At 47.3% G+C, this 22758-nt stretch overlaps 2 protein-coding genes and 2 long non-coding RNA genes across 5 annotated transcripts; 1 reads left to right on the top strand and 3 right to left on the bottom strand.

Annotated features, from left to right (window-relative positions):
- Window positions 1-99: 99 nt before the first annotated feature.
- Window positions 100-3230, bottom strand: LOC130520476 (NLR family CARD domain-containing protein 3-like). Its single transcript, XM_057024173.1, has 4 exons — window positions 3088-3230; window positions 2385-2486; window positions 2002-2114; window positions 100-1901 (listed from the first exon to the last, which is right to left on the bottom strand). The coding sequence occupies exons 1-4, from the start codon at window positions 3207-3209 to the stop codon at window positions 115-117; spliced, it is 2124 nt and encodes a 707-aa protein (XP_056880153.1). The 5' UTR covers window positions 3210-3230; the 3' UTR covers window positions 100-114.
- A 902-nt stretch (window positions 3231-4132) lies between these two features.
- On the bottom strand, window positions 4133-5078 carry LOC130520481 (uncharacterized). Its single transcript, XR_008948868.1, has 2 exons — window positions 4937-5078; window positions 4133-4851 (listed from the first exon to the last, which is right to left on the bottom strand). It is a non-coding gene; the product is annotated as an uncharacterized LOC130520481 (long non-coding RNA).
- Window positions 4839-9873, top strand: LOC130520478 (uncharacterized). Of its 2 annotated transcripts, none has more exons than XM_057024178.1 (4): window positions 4839-5410; window positions 9068-9186; window positions 9272-9364; window positions 9450-9873. In XM_057024178.1, the coding sequence occupies exons 1-4, from the start codon at window positions 5290-5292 to the stop codon at window positions 9687-9689; spliced, it is 573 nt and encodes a 190-aa protein (XP_056880158.1). In that variant the 5' UTR covers window positions 4839-5289; the 3' UTR covers window positions 9690-9873. The 2 variants fall into 2 exon arrangements, with proteins under 2 accessions (XP_056880158.1, XP_056880157.1); XM_057024177.1 differs by lacking the exon at window positions 4839-5410 and adding an exon at window positions 8364-8571.
- Window positions 6195-7489, bottom strand: LOC130520480 (uncharacterized). Its single transcript, XR_008948867.1, has 3 exons — window positions 7302-7489; window positions 6958-7227; window positions 6195-6782 (listed from the first exon to the last, which is right to left on the bottom strand). It is a non-coding gene; the product is annotated as an uncharacterized LOC130520480 (long non-coding RNA).
- Window positions 9874-22758: the final 12885 nt, after the last annotated feature.

The raw sequence follows: 22758 nt of genomic DNA, 5'->3' as shown, positions 1-22758 counted from the left end.
GACGCTGCAATGAAGATAAAGAATTGAAGGAATGACCACTGGAGGGGGTATTGCTACCTGACATGATCCACTCGCTTGATTTAAACGCCGATGTCCGGCCCCAGAAATCTGTACTTACTCGACCTTCCTGCAGTTCCTCACAGCTGGAATCAGGCGACGTCGTCCCTCCTCTGAGGTGTTGTACTGCCACAGGTTCAGCTCATCCAGAACCTCCTCTGACATCTGCAGCAGGTAGGCCAGAGCTGAACAGTGGATCTCTGACAGTTCCCTCTCTGATTTCTTCTCTGACTTCAGGAACTCTTGGATCTCCTGATGGACTGACTGATCCTTCATCTCCATCAGACAGTGGAAGATGTTGATGCTTCTGTCTGGGGAGATTTCATCACTGTTCTCCTCCTTCAGGTTGTAGAGGACCTTCTGGATGGTTTCTGGGTGGTTCTCCGTCTGATCCAACAGTCCACCCAAGATCCTCTGATTGGACTCCAGAGAGAGACCATGAAGGAAGCGAACAAACAAGTCCAGGTGGCCATTTTCACTTTTGAGAGATTTCATTAGTGCTCTCCTGAGGAAGTCATCAAGAGATGTGACTGGTTCAGAATATTTTAGGAACTGATTTATAACCGCTGTGTCTTTCCTGGTGTAACAGTGGAACATGTAGACGGCAGCCAGAAACTCCTGAACGCTCAGATGAACAAAGCAGTAGACTGATTTCTGGAAGATCACACTCTCTCTCTTGAAGATCTCTGTACAAACTCCTGAGTACACCGACACCTCGGAGACGTCCAGTCCACATCGCTCCAGGTCTTCTGAGTAGAACATGATGTTTCCTTTCTCCAGATGTTCAAACGCCAGCCGACCCAACTTCAGAAGGAGATCTTTATCATCCTCAGTCAGTTTCCCTGGTCTCTGCTTTCCTCCATATTTCTGCTTCTTCCTCTTTATCTGAACCCTCAGGAAGTGTGAGTAGAGGTCAGTCAGGGTTTGGGGCAGCTCTCCTCTCTGGTCTCTGGTCATCATGTCCTCCAGAACTATAGCAGTGATCCAGCAGAAAACTGGGATCAGACACATGATGTGGAGGCTCCTGGAGGCCTTGATGTGTGAGATGATTCTCTTGGACAGATCTTCATCACTGAACCTCCTCCTGAAGTACTCCTCCTTCTGGGAGTCAGTGAAGCCTCGTACTTCTGTGATCCTGTCAACACACGAGGGAGGAATCTGATAGGCTGCTGCAGGTCTGGAGGTGATCCAGATGAGAGCTGAGGGAAGCAGGTTCCCCTGGATGAGGTTCACCAGGAGCACCTCAACTGACGATACTTGTGTGACATCAGAGATGACCTGATGCTTGTTGAAATCCAGTGAAAATCTGCTTTCATCCAGGCCATCAAAGATGAACAGAAGTTTCCAGACAGTCTTCAGATCTTCTGCTCTGATCTTCTGTAATGTTGGATGGAAAACATGAAGCAGTGAGAGAAGACTGTGCTGCTCATCTCTGATCAAGTTCAGCTCCCTGCATGAGAGCGGAAGCACCAGACTGATGTCTTGGTTCTCCAAACCTTCTGCCCAGTCCAGACTGAACTTCTGCACTGAGAAGGTTTTTCCAACGCCGGCGACACCGTTGGTCAGAACCACTCTGATGTGTCTCTGTTGCTCAGATAAGACTTTGAAGATGTCCTGGCACTTGATTGGAGTGTCCTGGATGTTCTTCTTGGAGGTTCTCTCAAGCTGTCTCACCTCATGTTGTGTGTCCACCTCCTCACTTTGTCCCTCAGTGATGTAGAGCTCAGTGTAGATCTTGTTCAGCAGGGTTCCACTTCCTGCTTCATTAGTTCCTTCAGTCACATGTTCACATCTTCTCTTCAGACTGATCTTATGACCTTCTATCACCTCCTGCAGATCACCTCCTGAACACAAGTGAACCAATGATTTCCATCTATAATAAATCATCAACACAACTACAAATTCATGACATCACAAATTAAATCTCATATTGAACAGTTTTACTTTGTTTGGGCTTCATTTCAGCATCTCCAGATCTGCTTCCAGATTGTGAACAAGAGGACTCTCCTGGTGGAGCTGACTGGTCCCAGTTTGATAGGATGTGCTCCCCCCTCTCACTATGAAACACATCTCTATTAGTCCTTTGATTTATAGGATGAAAGAACCTGATCAAGACTCAATATTGTTCCAGCATTTATGTCTGAATTCATCTTTCAGTTTAAACATGATTCTTGTTTCTAATCAACAATATTCACATTAAGTCTGTAACTATATGACTGTCTGAGGTTTAAGTGTTAAACATCTCCAATAATAAACTCACAACCTGCTGCTGTTAATGTGACTAACAGCTGCCACACAAACACATCATCACGCTTTAGTTTTCTTACATTTCCTCTGAACTTCTGAAGTCTATCATTCCACCTTTGGACCAGTCACTCTTCAGGGACACACAGCTGGGCACTGTGGACTCTGCTCTGTCCTCGTCCATCCTGAGGAAACATCAGAAATAGTGATGAGACTGTGATGAAGGTAAATAATCTGTAGAGGTTGGAGTTAAATAATCCCAATTCACTGCATTTTTATCAAACAGGAACATTTCTAATCCATTCTGGATAACAACTGAATCAATAAATCAGTGATGTCTCTGTATAATTTTCATGTTTTCAGAGTTTAAGCTGCTTTTTTTACTGTTCCCTGCAGTGAGAAAAGAACTGGCACCTTTTCCAGCCCCTCATCCTGCAGCACTGAATGTGCTCTAAAGTTCTTTCCAGAGCAAACGTCTCTGCACTTGCAGCAACATGTTGTAGTCATGGATCCGTGAGGAGAACCGGATACAGGAAACGCCCCCACTTTGATCCCAAAACCCAACTGGTGGCCAACGGTGGTCCGGCAACGACGGGGACGCTGGTCCATCGGGCCCACAACACTGGTTTTCCACAGGCCAACATGGTGAAAGGACCGTGCACCGTTTCATTTTAAAGAGCTGAGGAATTTCATTTTTCACGATAGTGGAGGCTAATACCCACAAATGATGTTTTGTATGGTTGTGAAATGTTCTAAGGCAGAGTTATGTGGTTCAGAAAACCTTACTTTAAAGGTGAGCCTTGAGGTCCAATACCGAAGTTTAAAGGTGCCCTTTGGACCTGTCGCTCTTCATGGACACACAGCTGGGCACTGTGGACTCTGCTCTCTCTTCCTCTTCCATCACACATTCTTCGCTCATTTTTAAATGTGAGTCTAAACGGTTAAGCAGGAACAGTCTGCTGACACAGAAAAGAAGATTAAAGAACATGATTCTCAGTATGAAGACAAGCAGAGGTCTGTCCAATGACGTATTGTCGGCTCATTCACATCAAAATCTATTATATGATGTCACCCTGTACATCATACAGGCCACATATATATTGGAAAAAGTTTTGGGACATCTTAAAAGTTTACAACACATAAAATAGTTGTGGAAAAAATGTTTCTCCTGGGTGTTTCAAAAGGTGCGGTGGCATCAGGCGGACGCACACAAATACAAATTAAATCATTTTTTATCTGGTTATGGTTTACGAGAAAACCTAAATTCTTTCAAGATGCAGCATCATCTTCTGTCATCTCAGACAGGATTCCAAGAAGAGGATCTTCATTTTCAACAACGCACCTTGACATCTCATCATGGCTCGTCTGTCAGATTACAAGCAGCTTTTTTGATCAGGCGCATCATGTTTCTCACCAACACATGATGGTGCTGGAAAAAACATTTGTAGCCTGACCTAGAGGTCAAAACTCTGCATGGCGTGCACAGCTACTAGTTGCAGCTGCTGGTTGTGGTGGAGGAGATCCCAAACATTCTAGCAAGCTTGTTTTGGAGCAGAGCTTGTCCACCACCTCTGACCCCACTCATCACAGAAGTCCCACCATATCCATGGCCAGGTGTGTTGGCAGCATTGGAGCCAGCCTCAGGAAAAAGGTGTGTCAATATCTCAGAAGTGATGATCAAGTTGCCACAACCCAACAGAAGTCAAGCAACCCAACACGCTTAATAGAATAGATGACACACAGCAAAGGGCAAAAAACACCCAATTCTGCTCAGACTGATCTTATCTGACCACATGTACAGGACCAAAATATCAAAACCCATGGGTTTAGGTTTCGTTTCGTTTTCTTGACTGCTTCATTCAAAACAGAACACATTTCATAAATCCATAATAACAAATTCATATTCCACAAAGAACCAGTTGTTAAAACAATAAAATGGAATGCCTTGATCTCTCCCTCTTTCCATACTCTCCTTTTTAAATAAAGGATTGATTGTCCCCCTGGTGGAGGGACAAAGAGAGGAGGCTAAAACTGTCGCGTTTGTGTCCCTCTTTCCGTGGATTTTTCCACTAACTGCAAATAATATTGTCGACTTATTGTGAGTATTAAAATGTGCTTCCTCAACCTCTAAAATGTCGGCTCAGGGTTAGCGGAAAACGCAGTTAGAGGAAACACGGTACAAAGTTTGATCATGCGTCACAACATTCCCGTCGACCAGCCGCAATGTGCGTCCGAAACACGCGCACGCTCATTGCGAACACGCAGCTTATTAAGCCGCATCTCGCAGCGGAACATTGATTCGAGACGACAGCAGTGAAAGAACCAAATGCTACCTGAATATTAGAGGTTTTCCATCAGGGCTCGGTCACTTAAGATGGAGCCCGAAGTTAAGAACTTTCACTTTCGCTTCTTCTTTCCTACACGTCACGTGTTCGTGGTTGGATCGCGTCATATCCAGCACAAGCGCCTCTCTTCAGAACAATTTGGTCCACGTTTGAACTGAAATACTGGGAAACAACTGGAGTTCGTCTGACAGATGTTCGTTTTTGGCTGCGGAATCAAACTGGGTCAACTTTTTGATCTATAGGATCCCCTCTGGTTCAAAGTGTCCCTATAGGATATTGACAGTACTGACCTTTGGGGGCTGCACACACCTCTTAATGGTGACGGCACCAACGGAGCTGATCCAGTTGTCATCAGCTGGTCAGTCTGACTCCAGCTCATTAGGGGAAATTTGCTGATCTGGAGGAGAAGCTTTCAAAACTTGACGGGCTGGGGGGGAATGACTGTAATTTTGGAATCAGCGTGCCAATTTTATTTTTAATCAGAATAATTTAGAATAATTTCAACAGGATATTTTCAAATTGTTCCCCAGTGGAGCTGCCAACTGAATATGGTGACCTGCTCCTACACACAGAAATCCGATGGCTCAGCAGGGGACGGATTTTGCTTCCTTTTTTGTCCCTTTTGAGTGAAATAAAAGAGTTCATGCAGTCCAGAGGGGAAGACGCCGCGCTGCTGGAGGACACTGGCTGGACACTGGACCTTGCATTTTTAACGGACATTACTGGGAAACGGAACAGTTTGAACTGGGAGCTGCAAGGCAAAGGTGAGACTGTTGCTGATAGGATCAGTGCTGTAAATGCATCTAAAGCCAAGATGAACATTTTCTCTGTGCATTTACAGACAAAAGGTGCTGCACTTCCCCTCTGTGCAGATGGTGCTGAGAGACAACGCTTCTGCATGTGAGGCTTTGGACTAAAGCGCAGAAAAGTGCTCTCAGCTCATAAAAAGACTTGGGGAAGAGTTTGAGAACAGGTTTTGGGACCTGGATCAGCTTGAGCCATGTGTGTCCTTCATTTCTAACCCTTTCATGAACGTGGACATATCATGCATTGCTCAGCAGTTCAGTGCAACCTTCAGCCTGGATGCTGCACAGATGCAAATTGAAATTGGAACATTGTGAAATGAGCTGCAGCTCAAAGCCTCTCAGGCTGCACCAAACTTTTGGTGCCTTGTTGACACAGAAAAGTACAGTGGTGTATGGAGCTCCAGCTTATGTCATTAGAATCTACATGATTCAGTTTATTCATGCTTTTAGTGCTCTTTTGACTGAATTTTACCAGGTAAAAATGTACCTTTTCTGCCCCAATAAAAGAGTTCCTCTGTGTTCTAAGAGTTAAAAGAAATGCATTTAAAAACCTTAAAAGGAGGCCAGATTTCCTCCAAAAGCCTGGTTTGACCAGCAAGTCTGGCTCATTAACAGTTATTGATGAGCTCTTTTTCTGTGATATCTGCCATTTAAGTCCTAAAAAGCTATTTAAGGGTCGTTTTCCTTCCACTTCTCAATCACCGACGTGTCCAACTTCACAGGATTTAAACTTAACAGAAAATATAAGGACTCAACTTTATTTATACCCAAAATTACATAATTTTCATTACATAAACTTCCTCATGCAAATATTTACGCTGTATGATATTAAACTATTAGCATTACACAAATGTAATTTAACTTATGCCAAAATGTACATGTAAAAATGTTTTGATCCTCAGTCACATAACACAAAGCAGATAAACACATAAGGAAACAGTAAAGTTTCAAATTTTAAAAAATATCAAATCTAAATGTGGCGGGGTGGGGAGAGGTGTATCGGTCGACGACAACGCCACCTGGGGAATTTCACCCCAGGAATTAACCGGGAATCGGGCACACGCAGATAAGGTTCTATTCCCGAGGCAGAGACAAGATTGAGGGTTAAGCACTACGATTTTATTAAATCCAATACACAACAAAAAAATAACTCTGCGGTCTAAAAGTCAAACAAAAGGGGTGGACAGGGCTGGGGCCCCACCGGCAGGTAAAACTCAATTAGGGGAGATAAACAAACTAAAAACACCCGTGCTACTGCAACCAAAAACACACACGAGGGTGAGGAAAACGCCCTCCACCAGGGGTTGGTCCCCGCCGTGGCCCGCAGCACCTGTCCACAAAAAAGAGAACAATTAAAGTTCCAGCGGTAACAATTGACGCGACGAGCGCACACGCACACACACCTCACACAGACAGGCAAATAAATTGTGACCAACAAGAAACAAACAAGAAACGAACAGAAACAAAACCTAAAAAGTAAATGCCAGTTGATACGATTTACGCACACTGTTAAGAGTCTAAAATGACAGCAACAGCTCCGTGGTCGCTTCGGCGGCACCACTGCGTCTCAGCGCCGTCCCCCGAGCGAAGGGGGGGGGGCGAGAGAGAGAGAGCGCGAGAGCGAACAGGAGAGAGTCCCGAAAGCGGGACCGAGCCAAAGCAGCAGTGGGTCCAGTACGCGAGGTAGTCCGTGCCGACTGTGTTTGGTGGCGCCACCACTCCGTGAAGGGTTCCCGCTGGGGCCACGCGACCCACTGACGCCAGCCGGCAGCCACCTGCAGCAAGAACAGCCCCATTAACGTTTATCAACCGAGTGGGGGAGTCAGTGACGCGCATTGCTGCGCCTTACCTGCCCAGTGCAGACTAGCGCGCACGCCCTTACGGCAAAGCGTTGTAAAACAGTTTCTGTTGGTCGAACCGCCCAGATCAGCCGCACCCCGCCGTCCCGTCGAAGGGGGAAAACAACTAAAGCCACCTGGAGGTAGTGCCTTATATAAACCTTTTCTCCCCACCCACCAATTAAGGCACTACCTCCATAGGGCACCTGTTCGGAGGGCAGGCCACGCCCTGCCACATCAAATATATTCACAAAATAAGCATAAAAATTAAATTGAGAATCTGTGACTGTGTACTTTGCAATCCCTTGCTTATTCTAAGATTATTCTTTTTCTTATTAATTATTCCGTTTTTAGAATAGTTTATGGTTGAAGCCAGAACCTCTGAACGGAGGCAAAGCTTGACATGCGGAAAATGGGTGAGCTTCTTAATCACAGAAGAGGAATTTTAAAGTCTTGTTAATGTGAAGAGGGATAAATAATTAAACTATTAGACTATTTCATACACTTTCAGCCTCAGCTGTATCTTTTATTATTATTTATTTTATTTTATTATTTTTTTTACAAAAAGCATCTTTACTCTTTAACCCCATCTACTGTCTGTTGTGTGTCTAATTTGATCCAGCTGGTTGTGTTAGCTTTACCTGCGCAGAGGTTCCTGCTACAATCAGGAACAAACTCCACTTGTTTATTCTCACAGTCTGCTGATAAAATCTATTCTTGTTCTCCTAAAGCTGCAGAAAGCAGCAGTGGGCCTGACTTCATGCTACACCTACAAACCTGAGAATGGAGCCGAGCTTTATTGCTAAACAGGATTTGGGTTTTTTTGTCTGTGCTAAATGGAAAGTGTTTGTCCTTTGGTGGTCCAACAGGACAACGATTTGGATGGATGGATGATTTGATGTTATTGATAATAAAAACAGCTGAAAATGGAAGCAGAGATGTTTCAGAGCACCAGAGTTCAGAAAGAGTTTCTAATCAAACACCGCCTTTATCTTTCAAAATATGGTTTCAACCCCCTTAACATGATCAAATAGTCATAACAATGAACAAGTATCACTTGTCCTGTTATTTATACTTGAATTCGTTATGTTTAATACATTTCCGTGGTTACAACCACCTCCTCAGCAACGATGCCCAATTCAACGTGGCTTACTACTGCAACGTTCTGGTGGATTCAACAGGTCTCTGCTACTGGTTACCACCCGCCATCTTCAGATCGTCCTGCTCCATCAGCGTCAAATATTTCCCCTTTGACTGGCAGGACTGCACGCTCAAATTCACGTATGCACGGGCAGGATTTTTCATTGTTGTTTGAAACGCAGACAAACTCTGACATGATGGTTTAAACTGAGCTGAGTCAAGATTTTATAGAATCTAAACACATATGAGAGGAGAAAAAGGTGCAAAAATAAAATGCACGGTGCAGCTAAACTCTCCCAGTAGGAAAAAAGGCTTTTTAAATTCTGAACTGCATTTCCCATGTTGCCTTGCAGCTCTCTAACGTACAATGCCAAAGAGATCAGGTTGCTCCTGAAGGAAGACATAGTCATTGAAACCAAGTGGACGGTTGAATGGATCATTATATATCTTTTTTTTATTTTTTTATTTTTTAAAATTGAGCGGATGCGGCTTATATACAGGTGCGGCTTATAGTCCGGAAAATACGGACGATATAATTAATATTATGCACAAGCTTTTCAGAACGCAGTGAGGACTGAAGCTACATTTTAGATGAGTTATATTTACGTTGGCCTTTTTCTCCCACATTTCACTAAAGCTGCAGCAGAAAAGGCCAAAAGACCTGGAAAACAGAGCCGGCCAGCGTCTGCACACAAGTCCGTCAGACGCACCACTCCATCGTCAACGGCAAGATCGCCGTCTGATCCACACATCGAGGTGACTCTTTGCTCCATGTCCTGGGGACGCCACACTAAAGTGTGCCAATACGAAAACTTACACTAAAATGCTGGTTATATTCAAGGTTCCGGTAGCGGCTCCCGAGAGGACGACCGCCGTGATGGATGCAGCACCTCAGCCCTGGTGGCCCACAGCAACATCAGAAGCACAACCGAAGGTAATCCATTAAAAACAAGCTCAAGTTTGAGTATTCAGTGACTATATATCGGCTGCCGGATATAATCGTGTGTTTTTTTTATTAGGTGACATACGAGGGATGGCACAAAATGTGGGAGTCTGCTCCCAATGGGCTCCCACAGGCTGATGTTGCATGGCTGAAAGAGGATGAAACCAATGAACTCTTCCAGAGGGCTGCATCCTTTCAGGACAAACATGGAAAGATGAAGTGGAGGAAGGTCCTGAAGGATGACAGGAGGTGGTTTCAGCCTGTGGTTTCAGACATACTGTCCAAACAGCAAAAAGTCATCATCTCCAGGACTTGAAGGCCAGACTTTTGACACTTTTGCAGACTTTCAAAGGGCTGTGGACATTCTTCTGGGACCTCATTTCCAGGTGTAAGCAAAGAAAATTGGAGTGGTTTATTGACTGCACTTGACAATAAATGCTTCTTTGTACTTGACAATAAGTTAAAACTAATAAAATAAGGCTGTCGACAGGTCATGGCCACAGCTTTTTCATTTTTATTTTGTAGCACTCATTGGGAAATTAAGTGTTCTTGCTCTTCAGTGTCACCTGGGTGGGGCCACCTCTCTTTAATCAGTCAGTGCTTTATTCATTTCCAAACATAGGACGCCTCCATTTCCAAGACACCTGGCAAGGTCCTCTGGGCCACCACAATGTAGGAACCTGCAAGGGACCAATGACAGCATCATCGCTGTTTTTCTTGCACGACAAATGTTATTCCTCAACTACAGCAACCAACAACAGGCCTATCTTCCCTTTATTTATCTTCCCTCCGCCATCTTTTCAATTTCTCGAGGCAGAAATCACAGGACACATGTGGAGCATCTCCTAATGTGGCACCAGGCTGGCTGCATTGCGGCCTTACAGAAGTAAAGGCATGCACAGAATAGATACACAGGCTTCAGATACTACAGTGGGCAATATTCCTTAAAGCTCGAGAGGTGGAGCCTGCATTTGCCACCAAGGTCATTGCATGCTGCACCATTCTGCACAATGTGTGCTTGTGGAATGGTGACAGCATGGAACCCTCAGAAGAGGCACTTGGGTCAGATGACATTGGTCAAATGCAGGCAGACCTGCAATGTGGAGAGCAAATTCGGAGCAGACTGACTGCTGCCCTGTCAGCACCAACCCACCTCCCACCAGCTCTCTATGAACATGATTGCATTTAGGACTGGTCTTTATAATCCAGAATTTTGGAGCTTGACGTCTGTTCAACCTGGCTGCCATCATAAAGTCTTTTTTCTGGCAGGTTCCATTTAATTTGAATATTTTTTTGGGTTCCATTTTTGTAAATAGGTATTTCAAAATCATAATAGGATAAATGCAACTTGTTTATATATATATACAAGTGTGTGTTTTTGTAAATAGTATTGGTTTCAAAATCAAAAATTGTACCAATTAAATTTAAACTTTGAATAAAGCATTTGTTATCAACCATATGATGCCAAGAAAGCAATCTTTGATGGAAGTTAACTTAAACAATTTAATACATTCTTTTTTACATTTTGTCTACAGTTCCTCTAAGAGATTTAAAAGTCTCTCCTCCCTGGCTTCCTCTCGTGTCACCCTTTCCTCAGCCCTCTCCAGCAGCTCCAGGACCCTATCGCACCGCTGGCGCTGGCGTGGTGCTGGCCCTGGTTCCTCCTCCTCCGTCCCTGACTCTCCATCAGGTCTATCTGGGACTGAATATGAGGAGCCTGACTCAGAAAATGAATGGCTCTTCCCCAGGCTGAGGCAATGAGGCATGGGGCCGAATGGAGGGCCTGCCACCTATTGCCTGATCCATGAGAGGGAACTAATTCCACTTGTCAGCAGTGACCTCCCCAGATTCAGTGCCAGATCCTGTTGGTGGTCTCCGAAGCTCCTACAAACAGGGAATAAGCAAATAATTCAAACAGTAATGCTACTTTGCTATAACTATTAGTCCGTCACATTTAGACCAAATTTAAGACAATTATTACAAACCTTGCAGGTTTTTTGGTTCTCCCATTTTTTGCTGCTCGTGCTGGAGTCAGCATTCCATTCAGGCCAATTTTACGGTGGCCGAAGGTGCAAAACACTTTTACAAGCGATAACAAATTTACAAATGACGAAACACTTTTACAAGCGGCTGAAACAAATTTACATACATTTTCTACCGAAAGGGAATTACCGACCCTTGGTACGTTTGGGCCAATGGATGCGTTCCGTCGGTACAGTTGGTAATACCCTTCGTAAGAAAAAGCAGCCGGCAGAAAAAAATTACAAGTTACTTTCTGACGGAAAGGGTATTACCATCATTTGAATCGAAAGCGGGTAAGGACTTCATCGTAACGCAGGATGGACGACATGCAAGTGGCCTTTTGCCCGTTTTGTGGCAAACATTTGAGCAGATTGACGCGGTTTGTGGTTTCTGTGGTCGGTCTTTGGCGTTTTTAAATGCCGCGCACAGACTGAGAACCGCCGTACCGGGGACGTCTCAACAGCCTGTTAATGCTAAGCCAAGTAAGTTAGCATAGCCGTCGCTATCTGAAGTACGTACAACGTGAATCAGCTGAAGAAAAGAAGGACATTGTGGCAGACTACGTCCGATGGTATGTTATTGACCGCAACTCATCTGTAATTGACAGCAAGTTAAATTTGCATTTGTTTTTGTCGTTCCACCCCAAAAAAATGAAATTTGCTTGAAATGTCTCATGGCATGTATATCTCTGATGTTACAACTGCTAGCCTATATGATGTCTGTCTCTCCATTCTCTGCCTTATGCTAATCTATAAATACTCAATATAACAAACAAATATAACCTTATAAAATATATAAACTTAAGAATACAATTTAGATAGTTTAATGGTTGTTGCTGTTGGCACTACACAGCAGTGAAAGTGTTTGTGTTCACGTTGTAGATTCAAAGATGGCCTTTCAGCCCTTCAGTTTCTGACAGCACTACAGCAACACCCTTCTTTGCTGACCCCAGTTCTGTGCCACTCTGAAAAGCGACTCACTGGCTTTGACATTGAAAGACTCTTTACACCTGACGTCAGCCCTGCAGGGAGCAACAGGAGACAAAAAGAAAGTGTAATCTTGGCGTACTGGGCAGACTATCTCCTTGACTGTGAAGGTTTGTTTTGTTGTTTATAACTACCATGTACTGTATATCTACCTGAACATTTTTTCTTTGCAGAAGGCGAGGCTGCTGTGTCTGTGAAAGACGTTTTTGTTACGAGCGGTTGTATCAGGACCCGAAAGCAGGCAGGACACAGTGGCGTATCGTTTTCCAAGAAGCTTTATTAAAGTTTATAGAACGTTGAGCAACTCAAAAAGGCGTGGAGACCACGACTCAGTTCTTCATCAAAACAGGGAATGTAAACTTACGACAAAAATCCCGAGCGGGGTCAAAAGCAGTCCACGAAGGATAAAGACAAACAATAATCCGATAACCGGGTTCAAAAGTTATCCACGAAGAAAAAGTCTCACGATAGTCCAGGAGGGTATAGCCGGGGTATTCCGAAACAGACAAGACACGCCAACGCTGGCCACCCGTGAGAACAGTCCATAAATAGGTGGCTTGATTACCGATCATCTGCAGGTGCACCAGTCCCCGGCACCACCTGCGGCTGAGGCATGGCTCCACCACGCCCCCGCAGGAGAAACCCTGCCACGGGGCTGACATCACTTCCTCCTTCTGGGTTGGAACCGTTGCCAAAAATTGAGTTCTTGGATGGCTCTCCATTCCCAATGTCAAATACTTGTTCTAACTTGTTGAAATTACCACTCCTGGATTCCTACAGTGTGTTCAAGGCACAAATGGACTTTGGAATTCAGAACCAGATTTGGCTTTTTATGAGCCATATTGGACTCAAAAAATGTTTATTGTTCTGCTGTTATGCCGTTGTCATTGGTGCACCTAAAGGTGCAGTTCCAAGTGTTTTGATGTTAAAGTAAGAGGCCGTTAAGTGATGTTAAAGATGTGTTTTGTTGCAAAGTAAGAGGCTGTTTTGTTTTTTGTTTTATTGGGGGGGGGGGGGGGTCATCATTCTGAAACTGTGTTCTGTTCATGAAACAGTAGTTCACGATTTTATCTATTAAAAAAAAAGGAAATCCATGCTCATTACTACGCATTATGTTTATTCATATTTCCCTCTTTAAAATAATGATGCTGTGGTGACAAATTAAGACACTTTGTGTACAAGTTACACCTTTCTAATAAATGTCTTTTCAATCATAGCTGAGTAATTTCTTTTAGTTTCAGATACAGCTCAGCTGCAGACTGCCAGTCCTCTGCCTTCTGTAAATGATTGCTCTGCATGGCCAAGTCCAGGTACTCCTGCATGTTTGCATCCCCACATGGAGCTCTTCTCAGGGGAGCCTCAGGAAAAGCATCCAGTTGAGTCTGTTCGATTTGAAATCCACAGTCTCTGGAGTCAACCTATGTTACACAGAAGATATTATTATATTTATTTGAAAAACAAAATTACTGCAGACAATCTACCATCAAATTTTACCGGTGTGGTAAGTAGTAGAGCTCATTGGGCACTCCTCCTGGACATGATGCTGTTTTGGAGGGCTGGATCCTGTGGCTGTACCACAATCAGGATGTTGTTGTCATTAGCACTCACGGTTACAGCTGCAGCTGGCAGGAGTTTAAATGTGGAAAAATGAGCATTCTGTTAGCGGATGCTCTGCAGGAGAAGCTACGTTTCAGCGGCCCTGCGTGTTCCATCAGTCAGGGACATTTGAATCGATGCTTTTTCAGCTCCCCACAATCAAGAGTTTGCACAGGGATGTTTCTTATTTCTAGGTGCTCCTGGGAGGCGCCATGTGCTCAATAATGTGAATTGTAAAAGGGTGACAAGCAATTTTTTTGGCTTCAAAGACTTGGCAACGCCTCAGTGGAATTTAAATGACTTTAAATTTCCACAGGTTGCATTTATGGACTCGCTGCGCAGAGAATGAAGGAATATTCTGCCATCAAAGAGGGTCATTTTTCCAATTATATGCACTCCGGTCATGCACATTTGAATACAGCTGAATGTTTTTATGGTTTTCAGGCTGGCGGGGAAGCGTTCTTGGCGTCTCCTCTCCTCTGGAGGTGTCGCGGGGGGGGGGTCGACCATCCCTTGCTTTCCTATCACCCTCCTCCGGGTTGTGAACATATTGCCGCTGGTGGGCCGCCAGGGTCGGGGCGGCGCAGCCTCGTTCTGCTGAGAGACGCAGCTGGCCCGGCCGGCGTTCGCACAGCCCGAGCCGCACAATCAATCAAGTCGGAATTTCATTAATTTCCTACGGAGGTGAGCAGCCAGGGAAGGCAAGCGCGCCAGCCAAGAAACATCTGGACACGGCGCCGCTCCACGTGGCCGCCGGGCTTGGGCGAGGAGGCCGTTCCAGCGTCCCCTCCGTTATTATTCATCATCCTTCGGCCTGCCAAGAGCGCGCGGATCAGAAGTTTGTTGTTGGGTTTTCCTCATGATGGAACAAACATCCCAGAAGGACCCAGGCTAACTTAGCGCTAAGCCTTGTCGGTCAGCGAGGGCAGCTGCTGTGCGCTTCACGTCTTTGAAATTGTTGTGACGTCCTGGCGGAGTCTGAGCTCCTCACAGGCGCCGCAGCCTTTATGAAAACACACAAATATCGTTCCTGTTTTGTTGGTCATTCCGACAAATCCACGTGTGTGTAGAGCTGTCGGAGGGACGCTGATGTTTGGAGGCCCCCCTCCGATGATACAAATCTCCTTTGTATCATCACGCAACTCCCTCCCGCTGGCGTTGCCGGGCTAAATGTTCAAAGGTAGCAGAACGCAGCGACGGGGGGAAATATTAAACTTGCACCGCAAACTTCAAAGCCACTTCAAAAGCTTCTTCATGCTTCAGCGCCTAATCCTCAAAGTGCTCCCCGGGATTGCACTGATAGCACCGCCGTGTCTAGCAGGTACAAACATCCTGGTCACCGCCGCTGAGGTGGGGGCGCAGAGAAAGGAAGAGATGAAAACAGAAAACTAATTGAGTCCAAGTCTCGTCCTTTCCCTGCGTCAAACACAAAAGCCCCCGACGGAACGTCCGGTAATTCCCGACGCCACCGGGGCGATGGAGCGGTCACTGCGGGCAGCAGGCAGACAAGGAGGCAAGGTTCAGAATTTCTGCTCAGCCTGAAGGTTCCGACTCCTCCCCCTCGACTCAAATATGGACAGATTACGTGGAATTGGTGTGTTTCTGTTCTGTCACTGGATGAGGAGCTTCGGAAGTGCCGACTTGCTGTTGCTTTAGCCGCGAGAGCAGAAAAACACGCCGTTTCCTTCTGGATTAATGTGACCTTTTGAAGACAGAAGATGCAATTCTGGCAAATATGAGTTTCACCCCTCTTCACTCCGCAGGTGTCCGGGAGATTTGGATTCACTGAGTCGGGAGTTCAGCGAGCAGACGTGTTATGTTGATGGCACTCAGCAAGCTCGCCGTCCGGCAGGAGGAGCAGACGTGGGCAGACCGTCAACACAATCAGACCGACTGAGGGGAAAATCTCCAATGAAACATCCGAGGGGACTCAAACTTGACCAGGAGGGTGCAGCTAGCTGCACACAGGTGCACCACATTAGGGCGGGGCAGCCGCAGACCACAGACAGGAAGTTCAAGCCAATAAAAGACACAGACAACAACTACAACACACAAAAACATGAGATAGAGACGAAAGAAAGCATGAACTGCCTCATATACCCGACGTGCCAACGTGTAACTAAGTACAAACACGTAGAAACGTCTGAATCCTGGGCAAGTCACGACCCCTCGCCACCAAAATGGGATCATTCCTGCCATCGGATTAAATAATTCCCTCCAGGGACGCCTGCAGCTCTCCCACCTTCACCCGAGTCATTTTCAGAGGAGATTTGATTTGATTTTTTTTTATAACTTTAAATGAATTTCAAGTACTTTCCACACCGACTGAATGCAAACGTGGGGCCGGTTGGACAGACAGCTGTGGGACCCGGCAGCGTTTACGTGGAGATACGAGTAGTGACGAGAAGATCCTGGACCCCGGACTGGTGGACACCGAGGCAGCTCAGTGGGGGATGGCAGATTAAATCTGATATATAAATATATACAGTATTGATAGAGTGCAGCTCAAGGATTTAATGTCTCTGACTCATTGAACATTAATGACATGGCAGAAACCTGCACTCAGACACTGAGCCGCGCTTGTATCCCCCCTCGCGCTCTGAGAGGTTAATGCAACTTTTATTACAGATGCCGTCTTCAGCTGTATGTGTCCCGCACAGGCAGACAGAGCTGATAAATATTAAATCCGGAGACCTGAGCTGGCAGAGACTCGTGGAAACTCTCCGGGTGTTTGCGCTCGCCACAGTCCACCATTCAAGAATAATCAATGCGCTTTACAACCCGTTTGGTTCTATAGATCAGAGGGACGTAGCGTGGACAAAAGATGTGGAGTCAAATATACTAACGCGGCCGGCTGGGTCTTTGATTCCATTGATCCTTCGCTATTTAAAATGCACGTATAAGAGTAGCCTCATGCCGTGAAGGGCCTCTCACAGCGAAGGGCACAGCTCCCAAAATCAGAGGAGACCTAACGGGCCCGTGTTTGATGGGCTGCATCTCAATAACCTGCAGGTCCCGCGAGAGCCGCAGCAGCGCAACTACAGAGCGCAGCGAGCGTCTTATATTCTCGCCGACGCACGCTATGAATTTCAAAGCAGGGCCAGCGCGTCATGCAGAACAAGCAGAGATGCACACAAACAACAGGGTCTCAGACGGAGGCAGGCGACACCGTCTCCAGCGGTGTTTAATCGTCCGGCTGCATGTGGTGCCATTAAAAATGGCTACCGCCCTCTCTGCCTGTAAGTAGACGGTTCATCACGCCCCCTCGTTCTATTCCTCTTTAATTGCACGGTGCTCCGCAGCAGCAGACTGGTGTTGGATTTAAAAAGTCTCAATATTTGCCAACAGCCGCACGCTTTAAGAATTTACCCCGTGCGTGAATAATTCAGAATGAAGAGGGGCGCAGAAGAAAAGGTCGTTCCTCTACGTTTCTGCAGCGACATCACAGTTGTAGAGGGTGTTAGCGGGCGCTAACCAGAGCCAGCACAGCTCACTTCCCTCCCGCCGCTGATGCTAGCTGCAGATTCTTAAAGAGTTTCCCCGTTGAAGCTTAAGGGATCCCTCCAGGGCCGGCCGGGGCGAAGGGCCTGTCATCCTGCCTTATGAAGTGCAGCAGCTTCTTTCTTCTCCTCGCCCTGCCATATTTCTATTTAGCAGGTCTGCGGCCGTGCAGGCTTCAGAAAAACGGATCAGAGTGGATGGTTTGTGAAAAGGGAGGAGCCGCGGTGAATATGCACTCGCCAAATCAACGCCCAGGACGCACCCTGCGGAGGTCAAGGTGAACCCGAACGGGATCCGCGTGAAGCACAGGGAAGCACTCGCTGCTCCTTCCTGTCGCGCCCGCCGTGCCAAAGGTTCCCTGTTTATCTGTGAGAGGGGACAGCGAGCACGAGTAATACCCCACGTGCACCCCCACGTGCACGCGTGGGGCGGCGTTCTGCGTCTCTTCCGAGTTCAAGCGGCCTCTCTTGGCCCGTACGCTCGCGCCTCCTTATTTAGATTAACAAACGTAATAAATCCATCATTCAATCCGCATCCATTGTGGAATTGATCCACTTCAATTCCAGGAAGTGCTCTTTGTTGTAAACACAGCATTATTTATCAGGAAGCCAAAGTGTCGTGGCTCATTAAGGACAGCTAAATGGGATTTGGAGTAAATATGGCGCATGGATAGCGCGATTTACATCGGCTTATTTATTTGTGATCCCGCTATTGTGGAAAGCATGGTAGCAATCTCATCATCATTCATTCTGTAATTAACTCCCTCTTTCTTTATCTGCTGGAAGAACGTCTTAATTGCCTCCCAAACCAGAGCGCCGCCCCTCCCCCACCCCTGCAGCTTGATGGAGGAGGTGCTACAGCTTCATTTAATGTTCAGTCATTAAAGAACCTTTACTGTGGAACCCTAAACTGCTCTTCAAACAACACCAGGAATAACATCTGGGCCCAAACACCGGTCGGGGACGTTTATAGCCGCGTTACTGGGTCAAATAAATCACGCTAACGCCAATAAAACGTTAAATTTAGCTTCGCTGGCACGCTGTGTGGTTCAAAAACGATGACACTTTAAACTTAATGGCAGCAACGATCCCATTACACATGCCCCAACACACACACGCTAATGTTCAAGCACACGTGTAGCGCCACACACGCCTGCCTCACAAGTTCCAGCCAACACTGAGTGATGCCGCTGCATCTGCATGATGTTTTATTCATGCTATCAGGGCTGTATCCATTCACGAGTGATCGTATTCCTCTGCGGGCCTCCTGAGCAGGTCTGCCTCAGATATGGGAACAGATCCGACCGGAGGGGGGACGCGGCGCCGCAGGACCTATCGGAAGCCGTCATACTGGTCAGCAGCAACGCTAGCAGGAGCGTGAGGCACGTCCCAGGGTGGGAAGGTGTGCATTAGCATTAGCAACAGATGGCTCATCTGCACGTCAACAGGAGCAAAGCTCGATGCCTTGAAGAAGTTTTGGAAAGTTTTGGAAGAGTCCAGGCCTCTTCCTGCCCTGACCAGATGGCTTTTTTATCCTCTCACCTCCCCAAAGCTCTTCCTTATCACTGAGCCTAAAAACTGCCCCCTGTGGCTTTTTATCTGCATTCAGGGAACTCGATGCCCACTAGCAGCTCCCCGATACATGATGGGATGTACCGTCCTAATTGCCAGAATCAGTTTCTTACCAATATTGAATTGCTGAATCCTGTCCGCCTGTTTAATGACTTAGCAGCCTTATTCCGGTGGGTGGTCACTCTGGGATTTGATCGTGCTACTGCAGCAAAATGTGGTTCATCTGGAGCCAGCGCCAGGAACAGCCAGAAAGGGGGGACGCGGCCCCCAAAACCCACCCTGCGCGTCACATTTTAGCTTTGCACCACTTAGGCCACTTTCTAAACCCTGTCAGCTCGCCTCTCCTCTCATGTGACCATCGCGAGAAGCGAGCCTGACTCAGCCAATTCGAGCCGGGGCCAGCTGCGGGATGGAGGCGCACCGCCGCGCAGGACGCGCGTTCTCACCGCGGGCGGAAACGCGGCGGCCGCGTCCGGCAGCGTTTGGATGGTGCCGGAGAGCGCGGCGCATCCTGCAGCTACATCAGGTCCTCAGCTGCGGCGTGGAGGAGGAGGAGGAGGAGGGAGGAGGAGGAGGAGGAGGAGGAGGAGGAGGACGGAGGAGGACGGGAAATACCAACCATCCGAAATATAAAAACACACAAGCCGCGTCTGGAACCGGCCATGTCGCGTCACGCAGAGATCGATCCGATCAGATAACCTTCAGATAACATTGATAAAGAAGGCTTGATGAAGCGTTTGTGCCAGTCCTGCGAAATAACAGCCACAGGTGCACGTTTATCACCTTTATTAGAGACATGAAGGTGTCAATCATGAACTCGTTCCAGATACCTGCGAGTGGGGAAATGTCTGTTCATCCTCGGTGACACAAAACTGCCCTCGTCCACCCAGCATCATCTAGAGGAGAAATAACATCCGTAAAAAGGAAAAAAAAAAGACTCGACACTGCCAGCAAAAGTACAAGCAAACCGAAAAAGGTGAAACACACACAAAAAAAACCAAAATAAAAATAGAAACGACAAACCTGCGAGCTGCAAGAAAGTACCAGGTTAAAATGATTCCTTCAGATAAAGAAAAGAGGAAAGAAAGTCAAAGCAAAGGTCTGGATCGGTGAGGTCGACCCGAAATCACAAAACTCGAAGGCAAACAAGCAACACTGCAAAATGCAAACCAAAGCAACCACAACAAAAAAAAAGGAACAAAAATGTGGGGAAAATGTCTCAAAACAACCAATCAACAACGCGTGAAAAATCTCAATACTGATCAAAGCTGCTCGATCGGAACAAAAGTGCAAGCAAGTGAGACCGCGTCTGCCCCCGGGACCAGAACAACTGCATGCTGGAAACTTGAAGCCTGGATGGGGGCGGGGACGCTCCGAAGCACCGCGGCAATACTCAAATTCAAACACCAGCAAAAGGAGGAAAAAATGGAAAAATAGGAAAAAAGGCGGAGGGGGAGGGAGGAAGAGAGAGGAGGGGGGGGAGGAAAGAGAGAGGAGGGGTGGGCAATAGAAAAGAGCAAAAAAAAAATATGCTTGTTGGAAATGTGCTCACCGAGCGGGAGTAAAATGTGGCGAGAAAAATGGGAATGTGGCTCAAAAGACAGTATGGCGGTGCGAGCCGGGACGCGGTGCCTTTTCTCCAGATGTCAGCCTCCAGTTCTGTCATGTGACTCATCCGGATCCCACTTCCAGCAATGAGCGCGCGGCGTCGAACAGCTGATGCTGGAAGCTCGCGGAGTGAGAAAGCGAGTATCCGGAACCTCCCACACCGCCGCCTGCGCGCCGCCGCCTGCGCCGCCGCCGCCGCCTGCGCCGCCGCCGCCGCCGTTAGCTGAGTTTTGGAAATTCGTCTGCGGACTTAATGCCGTTTCTGGAAGCCATGAGCCTCTCCGCTAACAGGTTTGACCTGAATTATATGAATGGCTGCTTTAATATTTGCCTTAAAATGCTAATGTTAGAAGCTAATTCCTCAGTCCCCGTTGTTATTTATTCACTCTTATTTGATTAAACCCTCTCCCCTCAGATCAGGGCTCCAATAACGGAACCGACCACCAGACGGTGTTAAGACGGGCACGCAGCTAAACTTTGGGATCTCATTTCGCTAAAAGCCCATTATCGTGATCCCTCGGGGGGGTGCGGGACACGTTAAATTCCAAACAGAGCAAAGCTCCGCGCCCTCTGAAAACAAGCTGCTCAAATAAAGGCAAAAGCACAAATGCTGCGACCTGTTCGGCCTCATCGGGTCTCGATAACGGACCGCCGGGAACCCGGACCAGACGAACCCGCTTCGGATACGTCTTGGTTTGGGGAGCTTCGTACAAGAACATCGGCTGTTCCACCAGGAGAAGAAGCCCAAAAGTTCCTCTGGGTCACATCAGGACAACATCTGGTTGAGCCACCATCTAAAAACTGGAGATTTGGGTCTATACCACTATAACACACACACACACACATCAGTATCAGTGTTCCAAATCCTGTTTCTTTTTCTGCCAGCTCTTCCTCCAGCGATTACCCCTCATCTGGCGCATGTCCCGCCCTGCTGAGGCAGAGCCGTACTGGGATGGAGCGTTACCGCGGCGATCCAGCTCAGTGGGCTCCATTGCCTCGGCTGAGGAGTACGACAGTGTGAAGTCCCGCAGTGAGCTGATGTTTGAGAAACAGTCTGGGAGACACGGACTGGTGACCCGAGTCACACACGCTGCCAGGACGTTTCCAGAAACATTTAAACACATGAGATATAGAAGCATCAGTAGCTTCATTTGAGTTCTGAGCTTTGGTGTCTGTGTGGAGCTGTGAAACCACAAGAAGAGCGAGGAGAAGCCACGGATCACCCCAAGAAGCCACGGATCACTGGGCTTAACGACTACAGACCTGTGGTGCTCACCTCTGTAGTCATGAAGTCCTTAGAGCGCCTGATCCTGCCACACCTCAAGTCCATCACCACCCCCCTCCTGGATCCACTGCAGTTCGCCTACAGAGCCAACAGATCTGTGGACGACGCGGTCAACCTGGCCCTTCACCCCATCCTGCAGCATCTGGACTCCCCGGGAACCTACGCGAGGATCCTGTTCGTGGACTTCAGCTCTGCATTCAACACCATCCGCCCCGCTCTGCTACAGGACGAGCTGTCCCAGCTTAGTGTGCCTGACTCCCTCTGCAGGTGGATCACTCACTTCCTGACGGATCGGAGGCAGCATGTGCGGCTGGGGAAGAGTCTCGGACTCTGTCTCCATCAGCACTGGATCACCCCAGGGCTGTGTACTTTCCCCCTGCTCTTCTCCCTGTACACTAACTGCTGCACCTCAAGCCACCAGTCTGTCAAGCTGATCAAGTTTGCAGATGACACCACCCTCATCATCGGACTCATCTCCAATGGCGACGAGACTGCCTACAGGAGGGAGGTGGCTCGACTGGTGTCCTGGTGCGGACACAACAACCTGCAGCTGAACGCTCAGAAAACAGTGGAGATGATTGTGGACTTCAGGAAAGTCACAGCCCCTTTGCCCCCCCCTTGCCCTCATGGACTCCCCCATCACCATCGCGGACTCCTTCCGCTTCCTGGGCACCACCATCACCCGGGACCTTAAGTGGGAGCCAACCATCAGCTCCCTCGTCAAGAAGGCCCAGCAAAGGATGTTCTTCCTACGGAAGCTGAGGAAGCTCAAACTGCCTCCCAGGATGTTGGCGCAGTTTTATACGGCCATCATCG

Source organism: Takifugu flavidus, unplaced genomic scaffold, assembly GCF_003711565.1.
Source record: "Takifugu flavidus isolate HTHZ2018 unplaced genomic scaffold, ASM371156v2 ctg396, whole genome shotgun sequence".
NCBI lineage: Eukaryota > Metazoa > Chordata > Actinopteri > Tetraodontiformes > Tetraodontidae > Takifugu > Takifugu flavidus.
The sequence above is the reverse complement of the archived record's forward strand: the minus strand, read 5'-3'. Positions and strand labels throughout refer to the sequence as shown.

Coding starts and splice junctions, on each gene's coding strand:
- LOC130520476 (XM_057024173.1), bottom strand. CDS start 3,209: ATGTGTGATGGAAGAGGAAGAGAGAGCAGAGTCCACAGTGCCCAGCTG. Junction 2,115..2,384: donor TTCAGAAGTTCAGAGGAAAT/GTAAGAAAACTA, acceptor TGTGTTTCATAG/TGAGAGGGGGGAGCACATCC. Junction 1,902..2,001: donor TGAAATGAAGCCCAAACAAA/GTAAAACTGTTC, acceptor ACTTGTGTTCAG/GAGGTGATCTGCAGGAGGTG.
- LOC130520478 (XM_057024177.1), top strand. CDS start 8,421: ATGCCCAATTCAACGTGGCTTACTACTGCAACGTTCTGGTGGATTCAA. Junction 9,187..9,271: donor CGTCTGATCCACACATCGAG/GTGACTCTTTGC, acceptor GTTATATTCAAG/GTTCCGGTAGCGGCTCCCGA. Junction 9,365..9,449: donor CATCAGAAGCACAACCGAAG/GTAATCCATTAA, acceptor TTTTTTTATTAG/GTGACATACGAGGGATGGCA.